Source organism: Haliotis rufescens, unplaced genomic scaffold, assembly GCF_023055435.1.
Source record: "Haliotis rufescens isolate VD_foot unplaced genomic scaffold, xgHalRufe1.0.p SCAF_2, whole genome shotgun sequence".
In the NCBI taxonomy this organism is placed as follows: domain Eukaryota; kingdom Metazoa; phylum Mollusca; class Gastropoda; order Lepetellida; family Haliotidae; genus Haliotis; species Haliotis rufescens.
The window spans coordinates 34,949,963-34,975,014 of record NW_025963890.1 but is presented as its reverse complement, the minus strand read 5'-3'; the positions used below and the strand labels follow the sequence as shown (position 1 = coordinate 34,975,014).

The window sequence follows — 25,052 nt, the reverse complement described above, 5'->3', positions numbered from 1 at the left end:
CAACCACATGACTGACTATTGCACGTTTGGAACAAATTATCTGCCTCGATTTTCAACTCTCAAAAATTGACGCATTGCTTCCCGTCATTAGCTAATGTTTATGGTTTTTAAAACCACGTGTCCATACCCTGCACGTGCTGCTACTGCCAACTGGTTGTGTTCGGGGGATACGGTTTCATGACCATGGACCCCATGATTGAATTTTGTCTGCATTAATTACGATGATTCAAAACGTTTTCATAAATAGAACCACAAACATTCCCAGAAATGTGTTTTTTTTTACATCTGGGGTTTTGCTTATTATAATTTCTAGATTTGAATAGACCTTCAACTTTATCGCCCTCAAATAAATGGATGGCCCCCCAATATTAAACGTCCCAGGGCTATGAAGGTGATATACCTCACGATATATATCTTTGTGGGCAAAATATTTTGTTATTATTAATAACATTTAACATGATCATAACCCAGAAATATTTCAGTCAGGGCTGTATGAATCCTATATTTCAAACTTTCAGACATAATTAAGTAATTATTATTTTTCATCCAAAATGTTCAATGTCAGGCAGGAGGCATATCATTTTTCTATTGACATCTGTCAAACAATGTGGCTAAATGAAGCATGAATGTCTGTTGTGTAATCTATCAAGAAAAGAAAGGTCACACAAAGCGAAACCCTCTTCTTGTTGGTGCTGGGTTTAAAAGACAAGCATGGATGATTCAAGTATTATGGCCTAATGGATGTGTTCTATTATATTTCAACACCACCTGGTTCAACAAATGAACATGTCACACGACAAATCAACACAATCTAAGAGCTGAAGCTCCATCAGACAGCTTAAATGTGATTTTGCAGGGATGTCAATGTACATTTACATCATCTTTGTCCAGAGGATCATCCTGTTTGTTCTTTCCATCGAGGATCAATGGACAGTGGAAAATGCACCATCAGAGGTAGGGGTGAAAAGAGAAGATTTGTTTATTTAGTGTTAGGTGCTTTCCAAGACCTCAGAGCAAGGGATACCTTGTCTCCATATTATTCTTTGCCTCTTGATGTGTGTGCAAGAAGCATGTATGACCTTTTCCATGGTGTTAATACTCACATCACAATATCATTTAAATCAGATCTTTTACTTCGATACAATACCTTTGTGCTTAAGATCTCACCATCCCTCCATGATTTCACTCTTCAAACACAAATATTCCCCCAATAGTACACCCTTTTGAGTGTAGATGCCATGACACTCAGAAACAAGAAGACATATAAAATATCCACAACAATGTTATAGCCTGGTCTTTATTCTTTTTCATACGGAACTGACCATTCATGTTCATTTTCAAAATACAGAAATCATATAATGCTGCTCTTAATGCTTCGCTCGTGTCTACTAAGTATTTAGATACCTCTAATTTCTGGATTAGAAAATTCACACATGACCTCTCTATGGTGAATTTGACACATCTTAATGAAAAAAAGGTGGTGTGGGTGTGAGTGTCATATCAGGAGTAAAAGATCTGCTTTAATGAGATTGACAAAGGGCCCACATAATGTATCTTCCACATAATACCAATAGCAATAATACAGATCCATCTCCTTAAGTGTGTTATGTAGTTGAACTCACAGCATCTTAAGGACTATTGAAATGCTGTAAGTGTTCTAATTCAGAAATGCATGCCTTCTCTGTAGTCATGAGTTTCTGTTGGGATACTCATTAATCAGTCATAATTACTGAGTATAGTCAATCTTAGTTTACATGTCATCTCATCCTTAATTTCACACACAATATCAGACATGCCCACTAATCCTGAGACAAGTGAAAATCTGGTAGAAAAACGTTTTCGCCCAAAATTTACTTTCAAGAAACAACTAGTCACAACTGAGCTGTGGACTGGTAGGATTTACCAGATGGTGCCCAACCCTGATCTAACCTTACTGTTCTTCAGCCCTTATATCCTCTTTATCAAAGTATCACAAAGATATAGGTACTTTGTTATGAAATAAGATCTATACTTTATTCACAAATACTGTATATAAAAATAAAAAATATACAGCCTTTCAGTGACGAGAGACTGCAGAGGAAAGCATCTAAGCCCAATCTGACAACCAGCCTAACAAAGAACAGAAAGTCAGCAAATGAGCAGGCAAGCTAGCTCTGCCAGTGAGAGTCAGGTAGCTCAACACTAGGTGGCCACTGCAGTTCAAATCACACTAAAACAGAAACAACAAGACAACATAAGTGATTCTAAAGGATCCTCATTTATGTATGTATTATGTAGAATGATATATACAGTCAGTCAATGTATCTCTATGATTTGTAATCTTTGAAAAAAATATTAATAATGAAAACTGTACAACAAAGACTAGCAAAACAGTTGTAAATGTAAGCCTTCAATAAGTCTCTCGAAGAAAAATCACTCTAGTACCACACGTTTATTTCATGATATTAACAAGATTTAGTAACCGCAAAAAGCTGTGTGAGAGTATGTATGTTACATCACTATGGAAAGGCGTTATATACACACACGAGAAAAGATGCTAGAAAACAGTCTTCACACAGTTAATGGTAACCAGTTTGAGAGGTGTGTATCTCTCAAAAGTATTACAAATGTCAAATTATGCATTCACATGGCAGTTTGTCAAAAACTATCACATTTTTTTCACGCTCACACAAAAACACGAACAGGGTGTCAAACCCATACACTATGCATGTAAACATTTGGCATGAAGTGTGGTCAAAAGCAAAACATCATCAATAATGGGTTTTGATTCTTAAAAAAAATATCTTTAAATAACAAATAGTTTTGGAAAATTGTACATAATCTACATGTACTAGATAAATCCCCTATGAATTATCAATAGTGATAACCAAGTGAAACCAATAATTAGTCATAATATATTCTCTAAATTCTCAAAATGGGTCTGGGGGCAATATCACTTGAAACAGTCAGGATTTAAGTCTGTACAGAGTTCCAGCAAACTTAAATAGTCGGCATTAGATATATACATTCTGGCTATGTACAACATGCTGATAATTACCACATTGATTTATGGAATTTCAGGGAAACTGGCATCCTTATTATGAGCACTCTATCAACGAAACAAAGTCGCATGAAGTGTTCTACACGGTCATCTGTGACTGGCCTATTTACAATGGACTATGTAAGTGAAGTATTCAGTAGTTCTTCTAGGTCTACAGTGAGACTTCTATCTGTGATCACGTGATCGGCGTCGCTTGGCAACTGGTTGTTCAGGGTGATCTGTAAGGAGAAGCAAAGGGTCATCACTTGGAGCGTCCAATAGCATCAAATCTGCAATGCAACAACTACAACTGAGCACAAAATTGAGATTACTCCTGCAGACTTGATTATTTAAGCCAATACAAAGAGAACTAAAATACTATTGCAATTTCAACTTCCAAGTGTGTGTGTGTGTGTGTGTGTGTGTGTGTGTGTGTGTGTGTGTGAGTGAGTGAGTGAGTGAGTGAGTGAGTGAGTGAGTGAGCGAGCGAGAGAGAGAGAGAGAGAGAGAGAGATGACTGTTACTTGTCCCGCATTGCATCTGCATGGCTTAACCACTGGTTGTATTCAGGTGTGTGTGTTTGGCTAGCTTTTCCAATTGCCTTCAATCTTGCACAATTCAGTAATAGTAATCCATTTTTCTAGTTTCAAAAAAGCATCCAATCAGTGTGACATGCACATAAACAACATGTTCAACTGTTAATCACTCTGTAATCATACTCAGATCTATTGATGCTTGTTGGCATATGTTCATGTTTGACACCCTACACACCTAGGTGGCCCTTCAATAATGATGCTGAGTATATTTTTTTGAAATTTTGTCAGTGGCTGCAATTGAATAAAAAAGTTATCGGTTGTCTTAAAATGCAGTTCTTTTGTCAGCACAGAGATTTTTTCATACCACGAAATACAGTATTCAATGGAATCAATCAGTTTCTGATATATTCACTTTATGACATCAGTCACCTGTTTGATAAGTAATAAAATATTGATATCGCTATCTATAGCTTAATGTTACTTGCATCCACAATAACAATAGCATTGGAGAGAATCATACACAGATAAAACAGCATACATTCAGAAATTATTTTCCCATAAAAGTAATACAGCTAATGTAAATCTATGTCCCCCACCAATATCCTTTCACAGTACAGGTTGAATAAATAGCCCACAAGCTGACTCAACTGGAAGCATACATCTGTAAACGTGTGGTTAGCAGTACCTTTACAAGCAGAAATCTGTACCTTTTTGTCGTGAGGATCTAGTTGATCTTTTCTGTGAGTCAGGAGATTCCTCTTTCTCCTTCTCAATTTTCTGGTCTTTGTTTTCAGTCATTGGTGCTGATTGGCTCCGGGTTCGTCCACGGATGATTGAAATGTCAAAAAAAGCTGGAGCAAGAAGAACACACGATTTGTAAATATAATACGCAAATTTGAAACAGTTATCATCATTAATCGTATATAACAATGGTCTAAAAATAACTAAAAGATATATATCATAAAAAATCTAATCTTCATCTCAGAAACCATAGTAACACGTTCAGAAACAAACCAAGTCATACATTCTTGGAGTCTAATTCATATGCAGTAAAGTCCTGTTAATCCGACATACTTGGTTGCATATGATTATATCAGATTAACGAGTATGTCGGATAAGCAAAAATAAGTAGTATCAACGTTCGTGATCGAAAAACGGACAACTACACGATAGATAACGATACAAACACGTAATGAAAAAAGAAAGCTGCTTTCTTAGTGGCTAACGTTGACTTCCTGTCATTTCATTGATAGGTCATAGTTCGCGAAAGGTTATTCTGACATGACCTGTAATGGGATGTCCTCGGCAATAGCGAGAACTTGTATCTGATGTTAATGAGATTGTGGTAATATAATCATGTGATTAATCCTGTGTTCTTTATTTAAAGCATTAATTGTTTATTTATAGGCAAGTTTATCTCTGCAGCCATTGTAATATGCAGCTACCAGCCGACTCGTCTCCCATCAAAATGCAGGCTGTGTACTCTCAGGCAGATGGCCACAGAGAACGTGTCGGACTAACGAGACTGATTAATGAGTGATTTTGGTAATTCGTTGCAAATTAGGTGTGTCGGGGTCAGGGTCGGAGTGCGAGACTGTCGGATTAACAGGTCTAAATAGCACTGATTTAATTGGTTCCCATCATTAGTGTCGGATAAAGCCAATTGTTGGATTAACGAGACCTGGCTGTATTCTGAAAGAGAAATCAAGTTGATACTTACAGTAGGGTTGTGGCTTTTCAGTGCCGGCAACAGGCAGACTTTTGTTCCGTCTATTGGTGTTGCCCCTCTTCGCAGATAAGTCATCTTCCTTAGGTGCACCTATCCCATCAACTTTCCTCTCCTGAGTCCCATCCTTTGGGGACAGCTGCTGTTTGTCCAGATGGCCCAATTTCTCCATCTGTTTGTCTGATGCAGGCTTATCATTCACGTCCTCTGGGTTCTTCACCTTCTCTTCACCGTGAGGATGCCTCCTAGTTTCTCTTGTCCTGGGGCCAGACACAGCAGCAGAGTCTGTCTTTGCTGATGATGCAGCATCAGAGTTTTGATAGGCAATTATTGATTTTGCAGTTATCTCAGGAACTTCCATCTTGGGAGCAGCATCTGTGTCATTTTCTTTGCCATCACTTTCACTGTGAGTTGACTTCCTTTTCCTTGTGATCCTCCTGGTGGGCATGGACTCTGGCTCTGGTTGCAGGACTGGAGGCTGAACAGTATTGAATTGACTCTTGGATTCAGTCTCAACATCCTCCACTTCATCCGCAATCTTACTGATTTTGTTTTCTGATTGCCGATCTTCTTCTCTTCCTGCTGAATCAGTCCTCATTGATTCTACTGATGGATTTAAGTTTGCTGTTGGTTGTATAAGTAACTCTGCCACCTTTTTGATGGGTTTTGGTTCCTCTTGGTCATTTCCATCCTGTGGTCCTTCTACAGGATCACTGGAAGGAATTCCCACTGGCGAGTCAATTGATGATGCATTGTTTTCATCCTTGTACTCTGTAATGGGTATGTCTGAGGTTTCCGTTTGCAGAGGGACAATTGGTTCAATTATTGGAGGAGTGTCAGAGATGTTAGCTGCCTCTGAACTGCATAGATCTTGAGTTTCATGTTTGGTATCCTTGGCAGAGCACTCTGCAATTGTGGCATCTTGACTTAAGGCTGTGTCAACCTCCTCTTTGACATCTTTGCTGATGTGTATCCCTTCATTTGTCTCAGCCTCCCCAACAGTTTGTGGATGTTGATCAACAGAATCAACATCTGCCCCATCAACAGATGACAATTTTGGCACATCTGAACTATCACTTGGATTTGGCTGTGTGTCGATGATGGGCGCATGAAGCTGCCTTTGAGCATTGCTAGCTACATCTACAGCATCACTACTACCCGCACTATGCACTGTGGAATGCTGAGAGAGATGCTGCCCATCAGCCAGGGACACACTGTCACCCTGATGCTGAGATTCTCCTGCAGTTGGTGCTGCTTCAGACTGGACACAGTTCACAGGAAGTGGGGCAGAACTGCTGTCCCCATTACTTGTACTGATTGGTTCTGTAGTTGTACTATTATGGCTAGCAGCACTGTCATTGAGATCAGAATGAGAGTGTGTTTTGTTCACAGCACTCAAGTCAGACACATCTGCAGAAGCAGACACAGGTTTTGCATATGAGGGATTAGCTTGTGACAAGGGTCCACTATGAGTATTGCACTTGTGGGACATTGACAAAGGCACTAACTGATCAGCCATGTTGGTCTGTTGATTATCAGACATCACTGCAGAGTCTGTCAGGTCTGGATGCTGACTAGGAGGGATGCCATCAACAACATTTGCTTGAGAAGCTGCTACTGCGTTACTATCAAACAGCTGGTTTTCTGATGGGGGTGAATATGTGCTGTAAGGTGTGGAATGCTGTTGTGGGCTGGAGTAGAAGTTCCTGTCTGCTAATGATGATTGTAGGTTAACAGAGCCAGCCATATGAGATCCTGATTGCCCTTCAAGGGACATAAAAGTTTGTGACACAGATGCTGATACTGACATGCCAGTAGTACAGTTCACTGAGACAGCACCTCCACTCAAAGTGTTCTGCTGTAGGTTGGGCAAGTTGGATGGCATACTTGATGCTAATGCTGCCTGACTTGTAGGAATACCACCATTGGGACTACTTCGTGGGACACTCGCTCCAGGCGAGCGTGCACCATGAACACCCCGTGGTGACTTTTCCCCATTTGGTCCTTGCTTTGAGCCACTTGCACCAGGAGACTTGCACGCTCGCATTTGAGGTAGATCTCCCAAAGGTTTAACTAATCTCTGAATAGATTCAGTCAATCGTCTTGGGAGCGGCAATCCTGGTGCATATATGTGGTTAAGCATGTTCACATTCACAGGAGAGGATCTTTTTGAGTACTTGCTGGTAATATTGGATCCTTTCAGTCCATCTGGATTTTGACCACCTTTGAATGGCATACTTCTAGCACTTGTTTGCATGCCATCAATGTCAGCAATACCAGGAAAAAATTTCTCTGCTGCACTTTTTGGTGATGAAGCCTGACACCTGCCATCACTGTTTGTTATACACTGCCCTAGCCCGCCAGGGGAGTGAGGTTCTAGCCTCCCGCTCTGAGCATAACTTTGACTTAGCTCATGCAGATCACTTGTATCTGTATCACATACACTGCTTACAGGCTGGGAGGCTAGCCCAGGAAGGTTCAACCACTCAGGGCTATTAGTATTGCACTGAAAATTGGACGTTCTATCTGTGATGTCTCCTGTGGAAAGTGAATTTGGGGGCGTTTGAGTCTTAAGAGTGTCAGCACTAAAAGGTGGGTGCTCATTGCCTTGGTCTCCATCTGGCTGGGATGTGGGAGGACTGGAGGTTTGCAATTCACCATCAGCCGATGACGGCCCTAAAGAAAACAAAAAGCATTTGTTAAATATTCTCACATAGCTTTAACCCTCAAGTAAAGATCAGATGAAATTCACATACATACACTGTCATTAAGTTTTCACACAAAACTTCAAAACGTATCTGTAATGTTCGTTGCGTATTTGATACGCTTGGATTATATTTTACTGTGTATTTCTGCATTTCTGATGCGTATTTCACGCAGATACGCAGCTTATCTGGAGTTCTGTACATCTATTGATTTATTTCACGAAATTACATGTAACACCCTTTTATGAATAATTAATGACTTTAACATATGTAACCATCAACATGATTTTCTGAGGTCATAAGTGAGTCATTCTTATTGTTGAAAAAAAAGAAGTTTAACCGCAACTTTTTCCGAAGCGGCCCTTGGTCTTTTCAATGCTTAACACTGCTTAGTATTGAGACCATGACATTTGGTAACCTTGACATTTGATTGAAGGATAACAAAAAGTCATTATCCCAACCATTGTACAAGAATCTATGTTTGTTCGTTGTTAAATGTGGCACTCAGCATTATTCCAGCTACATGACAGTTGCCTGTAACTAAGCAATGATCCACGTTATCGGGGGATGATGAGACGCAACAGTCACAGAGTCTGAACTCTGGTTATAAAAGTTGCATTTCAAGCTGGGGACTTATTTCAACCCAGATTCTAGGAGAAACCTACATGTTATTGTTGTCACAAGCTCTCTTGATATCACTGACAACACAAAGGTGTCAGTAAGTCTATCACTTTTAGGGTGAGCGAGTTGTGTCTTATGCCTCTTACAATATTTGTTATACGACGACATGTCAGCGATATGTGAGCGTGAAGACTGAAGTGATGCAAGTCTTAGCTGCCCTAACATGCTCACCACTTGGGTGAAACCCACCAGCTTATGTGTGGTTCGGTCAAACCTTGAAACAATCAGCATGATCAGGGTGAATCTAGCATTCATATAGTCCACGTTCATAAGCATGGTAAGAGCAGACATATGCAGTGATATATCTTCCAATATGATTGAAAACTTAGGTCAGCACATTGTTGCATCATGGTAGACAGACAAAAGTATCCAGAAGTGAAATAACTGCCACATTCAATTTATGTTATATTCCTCACTATCTGTAATATAATTACGAAATTAATTATAATTAGAATCACACAATTATTAATTAACGAAGATAGTTACATGTGTGCTTATACTTTATGAAGTGAAAACAAGCTTTTCCGGTTCTTAGAAATATTACAATAATGACAAAAATTGCAAAGTGTGCTTTCCAAGAAATATCCATTTTGCTAGCGATAAACATCTTCATTAGAGTTTTAATCACATGGTTTCAATTGGGTTTAGGAATGGCAGCCAGGTGACTGCGAGCAAGTTACATTTAGCAGCGCATGCCTCTTGAACAAGACCCATAGACCTTTAAATACATCTGCACATTTCTTTTCCTTCAGTTGTAAAAAATTGGCAGCATTTTTTACCTAGTACGAGACGAACGCACTGCTACATATAACGGCTCGTGGTCACCTGACTGCCTATCCCTACCCAGACTGTATAATATAATTAGCAAACAAGCAACTATCTTCGATAATTAATAATCACTATATTCTGTGATCTTATATATCAAGTGGCAAGGACTGTAGACTGCTGATTGACAATATTTAGCTACTCATACCTGTGGAAAATACATCCGTCTCTTCACACATTAAATGTTAAAAGCGACAACTAAAAAACTACAACAACCAGTATACATACAAATAGTCAGAGGTATACATGGTATAGAGATGTTTCTTCTCCATGTTAAATCTAACATGCTTTGCAGTCTTTAAGAATAACTTTATCATTAAGATGAAACTATCTGTGTATCTGATATTTATTTTATTTGATCCAGTTATTGACATCATGAGCATCAATCCACGCATTTGGGAGGCAATGAAATGCATCAACCAAGACAGCAAGCATAGTCGCCTCTTATGACAAGCATGGGTTATTGAAGATCAATTCTTACCTGGATCTTCACGGGCTGTTGGCCGATGTGATTCACTAAGCATGAATGTTGGTAGGACTAGGTAAATGGTATATTGTACCATGAATTTGGTTGGTTGGTCGGTTTGTTGTTTAACGCCGCAGTTAGCAATATTCCAGCTATATGACAGCGGTGTGTAAATAATCAAGTCTGGACCAGACAATCTAGTGATTTATATCATGAACATCGATCCAGGCAATAGGGACCAATGACATGCATCAACCAAGTCAGCGAGCCTGACCACCCGATCCCGGTAGTCGCCTCTTACAACAAGCATAGTCGCCTTTTACCGCAAGCATTGGTTGCTGAAGACCTATTCTACCCCGAAATTTACGGGTCCCATGAATTTGGAAAATATTCCATTTTGATTGGTCAAACAGAGGTATGAAATCACATTAAACCCCTTCTAATTGAAACTGACTGCTGCATCACCAAAGAAGCTAATATTAGAATAGTACTTCATTTTCAGTCATTGTTGGGAGGCATATTAAAATAATGACATTATAGGTTACAATATGCCAAGTTGTGGTTACTACAATATATTTATTTGATGTGCGGCAATACATTTCAATCAGACGTGATTGTGACGTGCAGTGTAGAATGAAACCTTTGTAAGGCTTGCTTAGTTTTCTTAAAGGTGCCCATTCAGTGCCTGTCATAAGTTTGTGTGAAGTAAGTTTGTGTGAAGTATTACGGTGCAAACAAACTGCTTGAGCATTGTTTTCAATGTTGAGAAAGATTACCTGCAAATTTAACAGCGCTAAATTTTAGATTTGAAACTTCACGCTGCACGTTGGCTTCCAAATTCACTTTAGTGTAGGTACACCTACAGGTAACCTTGCTCTACATTGAAAAGACAGTATGTTTATCTCCTAATTTCACCGAGTAATGAAAGGTGGGGATATATCTTGTGATTGTCTTCATCTGTGGGCACTTAGGGACATCAGGTGCATCACATTTGTTAAAGTTATCATCCGGAAATCAGCCTGACCTTTTTGAAAATTACCTATTTGGCTACCTATTAAACATGATCTATCTCTCCTCTGGTATATCTATGAATCAAATCCAGAAAACCAAAATAAACCTAAATTCACATGAAACACCCTGAACCAAATATTTGTTCAGTCTGACTGCACTCTGTGACATGAAGAATATCAACATACATAAATAATAAATAGTTTTTTTCTGCTTGTATCTAACAATCTATACCATGTCTCAAGACAGTTTTATGAAATAACTCAAATCTACCTCTAAGTGGAGTACTATGTGCTTTTTAGCTAGGCTATCAATTTCCTTTGATGGTGGAAATATTTCCTTGAGATAAAAATGTTGAGTTTCATGTTACGCATATCCAGCTGGTATCACAACCTTACTATGAAGATACACTACAGCCTACAACCTTACAACCACTACTATTTGCCACAAACTGCTTTTCAACATGCTTGCAATGAATATGCATAGATTTAAAAATGAGTAAATAAACTTTCTTCCCCGTCGCTATTCAAGCAGACACAATTTGTGAATATAAAACTAACTTTGAAATCAGTTATGTTAAAACAAAATTATGTTTGTGCAATAAATATTCAAATCTTTGAGATATTTAGCCTGAGGCTAAGGTTTGCCAATCCACACACAAATGGCAAAGATACAGATATACCAAAACAAAACAGTTGTCTAAATCTAGTAAAATTTACACAACCTGACAAGAGTTTAAGCATGATTAACATGTGCAATTATAGTCGTACTGGCGCAAGTTTTGACATAACAAGGCAATTCTTTTGACTTTTTTCACCACATAAAAGAAAACATTTCAACATGTTCAAACACATTTCTCCCCATTTCGGACATGGCCTTCCTTTCAGTGGTATGACTGGTCAAGTACATAGTTACTAGTGAAAGCATTTCTGTCATTGAAATATGAATGGAAACAAGAGACGTATTTCTCTGGCTCCCCTTTTCTTAAATTTGCTCCCTGGAAAATATATATGGGAGCAAAATGTTTCCTTGAAAAAAAAAAAGATTACCGGTAACTGTTGGCCTGTCTAAACGGTCTATTCATCTTTCTCTGCAAAGAAAACATGCATGCCTACAAAAATGTCAAAGCACACAAATCATACACACCTTTTGAGTAGGAGAGTTTGTTTGAGTTATGTGGACTCTCAATGTCTGCAACAGTCTTTGACTTGGAAGGTGACGAAGAATGCCTATCCAAATTTTTGTGAACTGACCCGCCTGGCAACAAGGGACCATTTTTTAACTTACCACTCTGGGAATTCATTAGCAGTTCATAATTAGGTATATGTTTATGGCCAGCAAGTGGTTTTGAGTCTTTGGTTGACCATTGCAGCACTGTAACTTGATTGTTTTGGGGGAGATCACTAGGAGTTTGACCATACATAAGGTTCGTATGATTCTTGATTTGCCCTAAAGAAGCCACTTTTTCGGTTGTAAATGGCATATGTGCCAAGTCACTTTTGTCCTTATGCTGCTGCGGCATGTGGTCATTGTCCATCACATACCCAACAGTCATCTGCTTTGACTCTGGTTTACAGTCTAATAGTTTCTGTGATTTGGACAATTCGTCTGAGTCGACTGGGTGAGTCGATCGAAACTCGCTGTCCCCAGGCTCAGAGGGGGTGTCATCAGATCGCTCTGACGAGCTCCCAACCCCTGAGTCATGGTTATACACTTTGCCAGACCCCGAATCCAAGAAGGAGCCAGCCGAGGTAGGGTTATCAGCTGTAATATCACCTATTATGCCACTGTGGTTTGAATTGTCATCTCCTTCAGAGGGCATCTTGTTTTCTGGACTCGCAGACATACAATTGGAATCTGTGGTTCTGGTGGAAGGGGAATTGAGCAATGAAACAGAGTCAACTTTAGCACTAGCCTTTGCACTTTGGGCCACACTGAGAACAGCCTCACTAGCTGCAGGAGTACACTGCAACACACTGTCAATGGCTAGTGGGGACTTGCTGTCACTATTATGCAGCTCTGCTGAATGAGACACACTTTGTGCTGGTTGGGTCTGTCGCTTCCCTGAAGTCTCCAACAAAGGGTGCCCAAGAGGTCCACTAGGGTATGGTGGAGAGGAGGCCTTGGCAGATGCCAGACTGGCTACTGAAGGCCCTGCAGAGTTCATTATTCCCATACCAATTGTAACATTAGCTAGAGACTCAGTTGGGCTTGGCATTGCTGTACTGGACAAAGATGTGGACACACTGACAGCTGTTGATGATGCACACTGACTAGACTGTTGGGCTTCTGCATAGATCTGTTGTGGTACATTAGCACTTTGTGCTGTTGCTGTTGTTGTTGTTGTTGTTGTTGTTGTTGTTGCTGCTGCTGCACTGTCTGGTGACCTCTCAGATGGTTGGCAATGCTCCCTTTCAACTGTCCTTTTAGAAACACCAAACACATCACTACTTCCTGCAACAGGCATCTGACCAGTCATGATAGCCAAGGCCTGAACATCCTCACTTGTAACTGTAGCACTTTTCTTGTTTACATGCTTCTTACCCCTGTTCAGAAATACATCATGCACATTCTCCCTATTGGGTTTCGAAGCAGATTTCATGCGTTGAGCTTTGTTTTTCACTTGTGTAACACCACCACCACCCAATTTTGCACTTTTCACAGGGCTCCTGTCCATGGGTTCTAACTGCCCTGTGTATGGGTTAATGATTTTACCTGCAGTAATTTCGGGTGGAAATGGATCTGGCTGTTCGTGAACAAAACCTTTCTCCTCTATTAAATTTGGTATAGATGGCTCAGATAAAGAGTCCACACCGAGAGGTAAACTCTCGGATGGCGGTTGGGTACCAGACCCCACACTTTCATTAGGATTTAGTCTACTTTCAATGTTAAGTGGTGAGATGTTTAACTGAGAGGAGCTCCCCAACATTGGAGCTACAGAGGTTGGAGTAAGCCTCTGATTGGGATTCAATGAGACATTGGGGTCAGCAGGATGACCTGCATTGGTAGAGTCCATTGAGCTCTCAACACGGTCATTGGAGAGCATTGTTGCTGCATCCAGAGCTGGATTCAGAACACTCTGTATAGGTACTTCTCCATCAGATGGTACAGCTGAAGGCTTGGTTGCTTCCTTAGGCTTCCTACGTCTCCTCTTCTTGGCTGGAGGACCACCTTCCTGTGGTGGCAGCATTTTGCTGCCATTCAGGTTGTTGAATCCAGCCACCAAGGGTTCAGTTTGCAACAAATTTACCAGCAAAGGGCTTGAAACACTCACAGCTTTGCCTGGCCTGGGGATGTTATTCACAGTGTTTCCACCTGGGTATGGGGGTGGAGGTGGGAGTCTAACATGATTCATGCTGCCCATACTAGGTGGGGCAGTCGGTATTCCAGGTGGAAGGCCTGGGGGAGAAGGGTACTTTAGGCCAGGCTGGTGGACTGGGCTCCTGCTCGCGCTAGGAGATGTTGGATAATTTGCACTTGGTGATGCTGGATATCCTGTAGGGCTCCTCCCTGGTGGGAAGTTACTCATATACACTGGTGTTTGGCTGGTGACCGTTGCCGTGTTACCAGGCGATGTGCTAATAACATTGTTTGCCCGGAATGGGATCGGCTCACTTGATGTTGCAACAACATTTGGAGATTTGAACACACCATTACCTGGTCCAGGCTGTGACTGGTTTATGATTGTATCAAACAAAGAGGTCCCTTGCCTCAAGTAATCAGCAATATTCTTTCTAGTCACTTCAACATTGCTCGGTCCAGGTGAGTTCAACTCATCAGAACTTTGAAGTCCAGTATCAAACACTGACACAGCAGACTGCCCTGGCCTCACCTCAGCTGTGCGTAGAATAAGCTCTGTTCTCTCATTATTACGTCCCGCGATAGTAAGAGAAACAACTTGATCGCCCTGAATCTGAACAGCCAAGACACCAAGCTCACGCAGTGCTGCATTGCCTTGCTGTGCTAGCTGCTTGAGTCTTAAAGCTGCCTCTTTTGGTATGTTGAAAGTCACTCGTACACTATTCCATGGTTCAACCTTCTTAAGGATAAGCTTGTGCATATCTGAAAACAAAGTAATAAGATGATCAACTGACAGTTCTGACAACACAATAGAAACAAGATATTGGACCTCGACTAGGAACAGGAAATATGTAAATCATGTTAAATGTATTGACAATCTTTCAAGTTTACTTACAATCATCTGATAATGATAACCTCAGTCCTTGATGGTCAAAAAGTATGGATTTGGATTTAACATAGAATGCAAAATTATCCACAACAAAATTTATCTTACCCGTCAGCAGGAGATCTTTCAAGCTCCGCCTGAACTTCTCCAGGCGACTGTGAAGCTGTGGATCATCAAAGTCCCCTTCACAGGTCAGCACTGTCTCGATGTAGTCCTCCTGCGGACCCATCTCCAACATCCATTGAACACCCACCTGCAACATTGCCACATCTCTCATTACAACCAGGGAAACGTGTTCAAATATTCATACAGCAATCCTAGAAAGGAAAATCAGCGGAAATTGAACCACAAGAAGCAACTTAAAGTTTGCAGGATTGCCAAGTGTGCCTTAGATTGCCCTTTTGATTTTACCCTAGAAGAACTAAAAAAACAAACTTGACCAACCATTCTGAGAAATAAAAGACTATCCCTACATTTCTGAAACTGTTACTGTTTCCCACTATTTTCACAATACATTGCAGGCCTCAAAGTTGCGACTAAAATGGTCGCCACTGGCACCTAAATTTCAATTTATCTACAATCTAAAATTCAGAGGTAGCCAAATGACTACCTTGAAAATTATCTTGTGGCAACTAAATTTTATTGCTACACATATGTAGACACAAAAATAAACATGTCTGCTACCAACTGCACTCACACATAATTCGCATTAATGTAATTAGTATTTAACTTTAGTTAATAGTTTATTGGATAAGCAAGGATGTACCTATATTATCTAGTAACATAAATTGCATCATTGTTCTAGTCACAAATAACAAAACTGAAGTACAGTTTCCACTAATATACAATTCCAAGACAAGTGCTATGACATACAATGGTTATTTCAAATGCTTTTGGCTACCTACACTATTGGCTACTTGGTAAAAATTTAAACTTTGAGACCTGCTTTGATAACCTGGATGTATGTAGGATTGACCACCATGTGTTTGTTGTTTTTATGCCACACTTAGAAATATTCCAGCTATATGATGGCAGTCTGTAAATAATCGAGTCTGGACCAGACAAACCACACAATTAGGATACAATGACATGCATCAAGTTGCCATCAACCAAGTCAGAGAGCCTGACCATCTGATTCTGTTAATCGCCTCTTACGACAAGAATAGTCAACCAAGTGACTGTAGCAGGTAGCTTGGGATTTATCAACACTGCATTCAATGTAATAATGTTGAATTAGATTTGAGGTTGTTTTCTCTTTATTTTTTTCTGTCGCCAGTTAAAAAAAGATTACTTTTGAAAAGCAATATTATCATAATCTGAATTTGGGACATTTCAAATTCCAATTTGAGACTTTTTTAACTGACATTGGGACCTGGTGCAAAATATTGGTCTTAAGTAGATAAACCTAAAAAATGGTAATGGTCTCAAATCAAACTTGATCTCAATACATATTACTTATCCAGGGTTCATACAGATCTTTGGACTCTACATTCAAGCATTTTTTTAAAGCAATCTTCAAGGATAAACACTTGTTTAACAAGGGACTCTCTTTCTCGATTAAAACAATGCCCAAATGCAAATTTAATCCCAAGACTTTTCCGGTTAACGACTGCTTTGTCTGTGTGACTTTCGCAGTTTCCCCCATCACACCAATATCAATTTCCTTCCTGCAGCAGTAACATCATGCCTTGTTTCTGTTTTTTGTTTTATGCACCCACTGGTACTTTGAAACACATGTGAGATTAGAAACACATTTCCCCATGATTTAAACACAATTTGACTGGTTCCTGGATCCTCAGACAGAAGACAGTTGTTCTTTTCATGGTGTAAGAGACAGGAAGTAAAGAACGCATTAAACTTGATCGATAATAATATTCAGTAGTGACTTTGTGACAGCTGGAACGCTCTTATTTACATTCTAGCACGTTTCAAGAACTGTCAACAACATTCCTGCACTTTGATGGCAAAATGGCAAAATGAAGCACATTTCATCGGACATGGTTAAATTCAAGAATTTTTCAAATCTGTGTGACCCTGTTATCAAAGAAGGACAAATCTAGTACAAGAAGCAACAGTCAGAAATGCCTATTGCATCAGAACATAAAAAACAGCACTCCATGGTTCGAGCTCGCGGACTTCGTGACAAGGTTCTAGGCACTTCCTGTCTGATGTTGTCAACCATTTTCAGTTTCAGAAATGATTGGATATCAAAAGTCATGCCTCAACCTGAGTCATTAACAAGGCACTTATGAACAAAATACCTTCAATCCAATATGGCTGTCCAATAATGCATAAATGATTTAAATTAATAGCTTATTCTTTAAGGCATCCAAATAATATTAGTAATTTATTATGTATGGTGAATGGCAACACTTTTAAGAAAGGATAGAAGTTTTCACAAGGACAGGTTAAGGAAAGAAAATTTTAAAAGTCATAAACACAAAATAAAGTTGAAATTAAGGAATGGTAAAAATCCAAAGTAGCATAGGAAACATTATTTGCTAAGATCAAAAGTTGACTGGCATCTCAACTCAGTCCCTGAAACTATAACCAATTGTCTGGTCGGGACTCAATTATTTACAGACCGCCGTCATATAGCTGGAATATTGCTGAGTGCGGCATTAAACCAAAAAAACCAACATGTGTATGCACAAGAATTCCTTAGTCTACATGAGCCAATGACAAAAGCTTTTCAGTCTATTAGCCCGATATGACCTTTGACATCCATTTCAGAAGATTTTAGGGTTGTTAAATATACATGTTTATCATTTACGGAGCTTACTTGACTGAATTCTCTTTAACTAGACACAAGACTTGTGGCTTAATTGCAGTCAAAAGAACAAGACAAGATCTATGCATAAAGTGTCAATACCCTGAATACTTCTATATCAAGCCTGGCAAAAAATTATTTTTTTTCTATTTGAGCTTTTTTGGCATGACCTTGCAGACTGACAGAATCAAAGGCTTTTGGAGGCATGATGGTTCTTACCAGACAGGAAGAATGTCACTACATATTTGGCTCAAATTGCAGTTAGTTGTGTAAAATGGCACCCAGTGAAAATATTAAAATCTTTTTTAATCTACGTTGTACCATAAACAAACCATATAGTGATTGGTTATCATCATTCAAACTTGGTTTCAATTAAGAGATAAACATACTGTGTTTTCAATGTAGAGCTAGGTTACCTGTAGATTTAACCCCGCTAAATTGAATTTGAAACAGAACGCGCAGCATGAGGTTTCAAATGTTAAATTTAGCGCGGTTAAATCTAAAGGTAATCTAGCTCTACATTGAAAACACAGTATGTTTATCTCCTTTCTACCATGACGAAATAAAACGCGAACTCTTTGGTGTTAGCAAATATACTGAGTGAAGCGGCATGGGTTGAGTCCAGTGTTTTGAGTGGGTTATGGATCTGAATTACGGAATCACCGAACAAAATATGGCGTTGTATATACTCAAGCAGTTTGTTTACACCGTAATACATCACCCAAACATATGAGAGGCATTTAAAACATACAAGCACGGCAACTTGGTAAGCTAACATGATGTGGGAATCCCTGAAGAAAACAAAGCAAGCTTTGCAAGGCTTTCGCTCTACATCGCAGGTCACCATTATGACGTCATATCGCTCACTGTTACGCAAAATATATGACGTGACAGTCGTACATAGAAAAGCGTAAATATTCCAAGCTCTCTGTCTTCTCCAAAACGTAAATACATTCCCTTTGTAGATTGCTATCGTGTTTTTTGCACAAAATGTATTGCCACACATCCTTTGAATATTGTAGTAACTGCATCTGTGCATTTTGTAACCTGTTATTGTAGATATAAGTATTTAAATATGCCTACCGACAATGACTGAAAATAGTACTATTCTATGAGTATTCGCTTCCGCGGTGATGCGGCAGTCAAACTAGCTGTTTCAATCAGGGGGGTTTATTGTGATTTAATAGCCTCTGATTGACCAATCAGAATCAAGTAAATTCTAAATTCATGGTAGAATTAACATTTAAACAATTAAAAATATGTTAAAAAAAATTAAAAATGGCAAATTTCTACTAGTCTTCATGATACATTAACAACTGAGCAGTTTGTCAAGGACTCGGGACTAGTGTCAATTTCTAACGCTCGTCTCACATACAGTATATATGCAAAAATAAAAGGTCAGGTAGGAACTATTTTCAGTATTTACAAACAAACACGGTGATGACCATGTCTATCGGTGATGGAGTCAAATTAAACATCGGGAATCTGGACAAATTTGGGGGATAATTATTATCAATATCAAAACAATAGTCTAAGATACCAAAAATCAGTGTCGAACAGGGACGTAGCTCAAGCCTTGTACAAGTTTGTGCAACTTAGGAGAAATATATTACTAAACAATTTAGCAAGGACACTAGTGGAATCAGTTTCCATATTAGTGCATGTAGAATGCTGCAGCAAGGTGGCCTTTCCTTAATATGTTTTTTTGGTCCTGGCCATTCACTGTATATTTTATTGTATAAAATTGATTGATATAATGAACATGCATATAACAAAATAATGGATATAGCTATCACACTTTGTGGTCCAGTGTGTTGCCTATCTACAGCAGTGTTTATGTTCAGAGCAAACTGTTAACCTCTGCACTGCTCACAAGTCACCAATCAAAACATCCACAACCACAAGAGACTTTTCAATGCGGCAATAAACAATTGAAGGCAAGTGATTAACTGGGTTAAGTACAGACACCTTGTCCTCAATTTAAACCCTCAATTAACAATAGTAAAACAGTTATTATGCTTTAGCTTTTGTAGTGGACATATTCTGTCTTTAAAATGTGACAGCTAGAGTGAAGAAATTCAGTAGAAATACTAATAACGAACTACGGTAAAAACAAACCAAAATTAGTGGTCCATTTGAGTTTTTTATAACTGTAGTTGGATTTGGTTGAAATTTTCACAATGTTACCTTGTTTCATTTTGTCGCTGACAGCATTTCGTAACGCTACGACAGGACAGGCAGTTTCTAAACAAAGGTGACCTATCATAGACTAGAGTAGCTTTCCTTTGATAAAGGGCAATTTGTCTAGCAGACAAGGGAAATAGAAAAATAATGTGTAGGCAACTTGGCATTGTCGAACTCCAATGTTTATAAAAATTTACTTTTGTCTCAGTTTGACCAACTAATTACTGACCTTCTGAATTAATATATTAATGTGCACATTCCAGAAAAACTTGTTAGAGGTGAGAATATGTTTTCTAACAACAGAATTTTAGAATGACATTATATAATGAAGCGGTTATCATGCTTGTGTGTTTTGGGATGGTACAAATGCTGTATTAGGAATAAACACAATGTTTAATATTCCTAATACAGGATATTTACCATCCAAAAACACAATTGCGTGATAACCTCCATTCATCACTGATGTTTCTAATTGTTCACATCAAACTTGTGACACAATGACACATTTGGAAGCTGCGTGTGATAATGGGATCTATCTCGGCATGAAATTCCTACAAGACTTAGCACATCATTAATGTTGTTTGCACAAGAAAGAAATTGGATTATATAACACTTATTAGGTATTTACTGAGCACTTTGTACTGCTCATATGTCAATAAATTGATGATATTATTAATCACAGATGGAGTCACTCTAGTCTTATATGTAATTAAAGAGAAGATAACTTAACTACAAACATGATCACAACAATCTGAAGGGTTCACTATCAATAGCATCTTCGCTGGAATTTTCCAAACAGGATCAAAACAGAACATAATAAACAATTGATAAATACAGTACTATGCCCTGCATATGTGAAAGACCAGGTTTTTATATTAAATTAGATACAATTCCATAATAATTCTAACTTTGTAATCAATCGTGAACTTCACTAAAGAAAATACTGCAAATAGTATATTTAGGTATTAAATTTCTTATTCAAAAAAGGGGGAAAAAAAGACAAATGAAAGATCTAATATTGAATCAGAGAGAAAACATCATATTCACTAAATTGGCTTGTTTGGTATCAGAAGCAATGTCTACACTATGGATACTCAGCATGCTCAATGTTATTTGTATTAAAATATATAGTGAGACAGGAATAAGTTTTGTTTGGCAATATGCCAAATAAGGGAGTTTTTCAAAACTTTGCATATGATTAAGGAAAAAAATATGGAAAAGACCTATTTCCTAAGGCTAAAGACAAAAGCGCAATTATTAAACATATTATTCAATTTGTATTACTTGGTTTGACACTATTCTACATACACATTGTCATGGTCAACACAACACATATCTCATCTTGGGGTGGTTGGATAGACTAGTGGTTAAAGTGTTTGCTCGTCAAGCCGAAGGCCCGGATTCAATTCCCCACATGGGTACAATGTGTTAAGCCCATTTCTGGTGTCCCCACTGTGACATTGCTGGAATATTGCTAAAAGCGGCGTAAACCCTAACTCACTCACTCATTTTGTATTCTCAAGAGTATGACGTATGGAAGTCCTACATTAAAAGTAAGAATTCAAAAACATTCCTGCGTGACTAGGGTTAGAATTAATTTTTGTTTTCACTGGCCTGCAAAAATAACCTGCTGCAGAGTTGCCATCTACCTGATGGCAAAAGTGGTAGAATAAGGAACTGTCACCAGTCCTTCCTGAATTCTTTTTACAAGTATTGGACAAGCAGATTTTTGTTTAATTTCATAACTCCCAAAACATAAGTGTAATTGTATTTCAAGCCTGAAACAATGAAAAGTCAGTTTGATTGATGACAAAATACTGTCATTACCAAAATGACACAGGATTGACCTATATATCAGTTTTCATGTAACTACTATCGAAACATCCTCATGCGATAACTGGGTCAGAAGCAATCAAAATATCAGGACTTATCCAACGACAAACCATATTCTTTGCAGCAGTAGCCTACACATATTTCAATGACAAACTTTGGTAAAAAATAATGCAAGTGCATGCAGCAAAGGTTACCTAAAATAAAATGCCAACATATCGTGGACATACAGAAACTTATAAATCTTAAAATACTTAAAATTTACTCCAGTATGATTCAGAAATTTAGTTAAAATGAACATTCCACCATTGCCACCAGTGTGCATATAAATGTAGAAATATGGACCCCCAAGTAACAAACTTCCTGTCAGACAGTTCTGTTTTTGATGATCCCCACTATTGAGTTACTTGTTCATATTCATTATACAAAAGTGTCCCATTAAATCAAATAGGTTAGATGTTATTTAACAACTGAAACTAAAATGAAAAACATTTTGAGGATTACCATCATGACCTCTACTCCAGCGACACAGTGGGCTACACTTTCACTTGTCAAAGCTTAAGACACATACATTTAATTCCCCTCCATTTATCTCTATCATCACTTTTTAAAAAATGGTTCTGAAATACACTGGCAGGTTAATTCTCCGAAAGCTCGATGAAACGTCAAAATTCAGACCCATGACCTGGATAAGAGGCCATTTTTCTTGACATGAAATATCCAATGTAAACAATCTTTGCAGGTAGAAAATGAGAACACAAAGTTTACAATGTAATAAACGATAACAATACCCTAGGGTAAACGGTTCTGTTAACAAGAAACCCCAATTAAGTTCAACGCCAGTGAATTCTAAAGGGGGTGACAAGCATTCGGCTTTCCTTCGCTTCGATATTTTGAGGTGGGGACGTGCTCAATTTACACTGGTTACCGACTTCACCATGCGGGGAATTTCGCCGGCATGGATCGACCGGAGATGCGTTTAAAAACAGAAGGCAATTTTGAAATAAAGGCGATTTAAGCTTATAGAATTTGTTGCAGTTTGAAAATATGAAGAAATTTGACAATTTGATAGGTATATAGAGGCGATTTTCCTCTCGTCCTCGCTGGCAAATCGAAAATCGGGTCTGCAAAACCCTTCGGAAACGATTAAAGTTCGGTGTATAAATCGTATCTTGGAGCACTGAATTGGTGTCAGGGTTGCAAATCAAGGTTTAATTGACTTTGCTTGTTTGTCGTTGGGATCATCTTTACCTGCAAAGGTGTCAAATCTGTCCTAGAAATGTCCCTCTATCACGAATGCCATGGAACAATAACAAGTGCCGCCATTTGCATTGGTATCAAAACGCATGCGCAATTGGCTGCGGAATTCTGGGAGAGAAACTAGCCGAAGATGGCGTGCAGAGCGGGAACGCTAGACAAGTTCAAGATCTGTAAACATTCTGAACAAATAAAAAGTTACCGTTAATCCACTAATTTTACACATAATTACTTCAGCCATATGTTTATTTATGATTAATGTTAACGCCAAGAAACAAATCGGAAAGCAAAAGAAGATTCCGTAATATTGTAGAAGCCTTGGGATTTGCAACATGAGTCTGCTAGATGGGTCAGCCGAGAGACAAGTGCGGCGGTGCCCAGCGAGCCAGCGGAACCTTCCAGCCAGCCGGGTCGGGCCCGTATCACTTCGCGCCTGAGATTCTGTCAGGCCCGTCACCAGCACAATACACGCGATCAACTATTAATGAAGAATATATATATATATATATATATATAGTTTATACAATCATGTGACCGTACGAAGACAATATGTGGCCAGTCTGCAAAAGACGATGTGTCAGACCATTTTTAATTTGATGCTTTATTTTACAAAGTAAATGCAATTTAGAAATTCTCAGCAGAAGAATTGTTCAGATTTAGTCGAGATCTATTCAAAACTAGAAATAAATTTATAACGGTAACCCATACCAAACTGCAGTACGTATGAACACTTCATGATTTGTCAATAGTTAAAACACAAAGCTCTAGAACAGTGGTGAGTGCGACCGCTCGGATATTTAGTAGTGCCGAATTTGGTTAACGTGCCATTAATTAATACAATATTTTCCAAGGGCCGATCCAAATTTTTTAAAAGGGAGGGGTCCAAAAAATCAAAATTCCCTCGTAGATGATTTTTCTGCCTACAGCATTTTATACATTTGGTCTCCCCCCCTCTGGATCCGCCCATGTTTTCAGTCGAAGCAAATTAGCACCCACATCCACTGCAGAGTCTGTGTATATTGATGGTGATCGATCGGCTCCGTGTATACCCAAAACACGACGCACCATCACAGAACTGTCTCAATGTGGTAACTCTGAGCAATTATCACATACAGCTATTGCAAATCAGCGAAGACATAAAGTATGAAATAAACCAGGTTATACATTTATTATAGATATAGATAGATGTATTTTTGCGTAAACTATGATAATCATTAGCCATTTCAAGTTTGTGCATATGCATAATGAGAATATAAAATAATTATAAAGGGATAACGAACAAGACATAACATTTTGAAAGGACAAGTACTGTTTTACTATATATAGGCCTACTTCACCACAGTGCACTCTTCCAGTCCTTATCGAGCTAATGGAAATCGTATTGGGTTATTTTCATACAGGTTTAAAACTATGCTATGTGGAAATATATATAGAGTGATATGCTATGGCCTTTAGTTAATTATTTCATTCTGAAAATTATTTTTAGTTCGCATGTCACTGAAGGGAATAGTCCATGCATGAAGTCGACACATGCCAGTAAGTAAGTATGCAATATGTAAAATAGACGCAATATTCGTCCTCAGAACAAGCAGTTTGTAGGACCACCCTTTCCCCCTAAATGACACCTGTATAGCAACGCACCAAGCGGGTCGATGTCTTCGAAAACTGTGCATACTCTCGAGGTTTTCCGTCACAAATATTCCATTAAAGCACAGATCTCACACATCCACCATATATGAAGAAACAGATTACGGTCTCTGGTAGGATACACAAAAAACAAAAGACATAATGAAAAAGTATGTATTTATATGCAAAATAACAAACATACGACTAATTCACCACTCTTCCAGCTGGCTGAA

At 38.7% G+C, this 25,052-nt stretch overlaps 1 protein-coding gene across 3 annotated transcripts; it reads right to left on the bottom strand.

Moving 5' to 3' along the window:
- Window positions 1–2,238: 2,238 nt before the first annotated feature.
- Window positions 2,239–23,295, bottom strand: LOC124113067 (nuclear receptor coactivator 6-like). Of its 3 annotated transcripts, XM_046473311.2 has the most exons (6): window positions 23,188–23,295; window positions 15,261–15,405; window positions 12,113–15,028; window positions 5,276–7,957; window positions 4,263–4,406; window positions 2,239–3,309 (listed from the first exon to the last, which is right to left on the bottom strand). In XM_046473311.2, exons 2-6 carry the CDS (start codon window positions 15,388–15,390, stop codon window positions 3,206–3,208), a joined length of 5,976 nt encoding a protein of 1,991 aa, XP_046329267.2. In that variant the 5' UTR covers window positions 15,391–15,405; window positions 23,188–23,295; the 3' UTR covers window positions 2,239–3,205. The 3 variants fall into 3 exon arrangements, with proteins under 3 accessions (XP_046329267.2, XP_046329269.2, XP_046329268.2); XM_046473313.2 differs by lacking the exon at window positions 23,188–23,295 and having other exon boundaries at window positions 2,239–3,258; window positions 4,241–4,406; XM_046473312.2 differs by lacking the exon at window positions 23,188–23,295 and having other exon boundaries at window positions 2,239–3,258.
- Window positions 23,296–25,052: the final 1,757 nt, after the last annotated feature.

What these genes read in the sequence shown, in the direction of transcription:
- LOC124113067 (XM_046473311.2), bottom strand. Translation starts at nt 15,390, where the DNA reads ATGTTGGAGATGGGTCCGCAGGAGGACTACATCGAGACAGTGCTGACC. An exon ending in CAAACTCTCCTACTCAAAAG is followed by an intron (nt 7,958 to 12,112) that starts GTGTGTATGATT and finishes TGTTTTCTTTAG; the next exon opens with GGCCGTCATCGGCTGATGGT. An exon ending in TGAAAAGCCACAACCCTACT is followed by an intron (nt 4,407 to 5,275) that starts GTAAGTATCAAC and finishes TTCTTGCTCCAG; the next exon opens with CTTTTTTTGACATTTCAATC.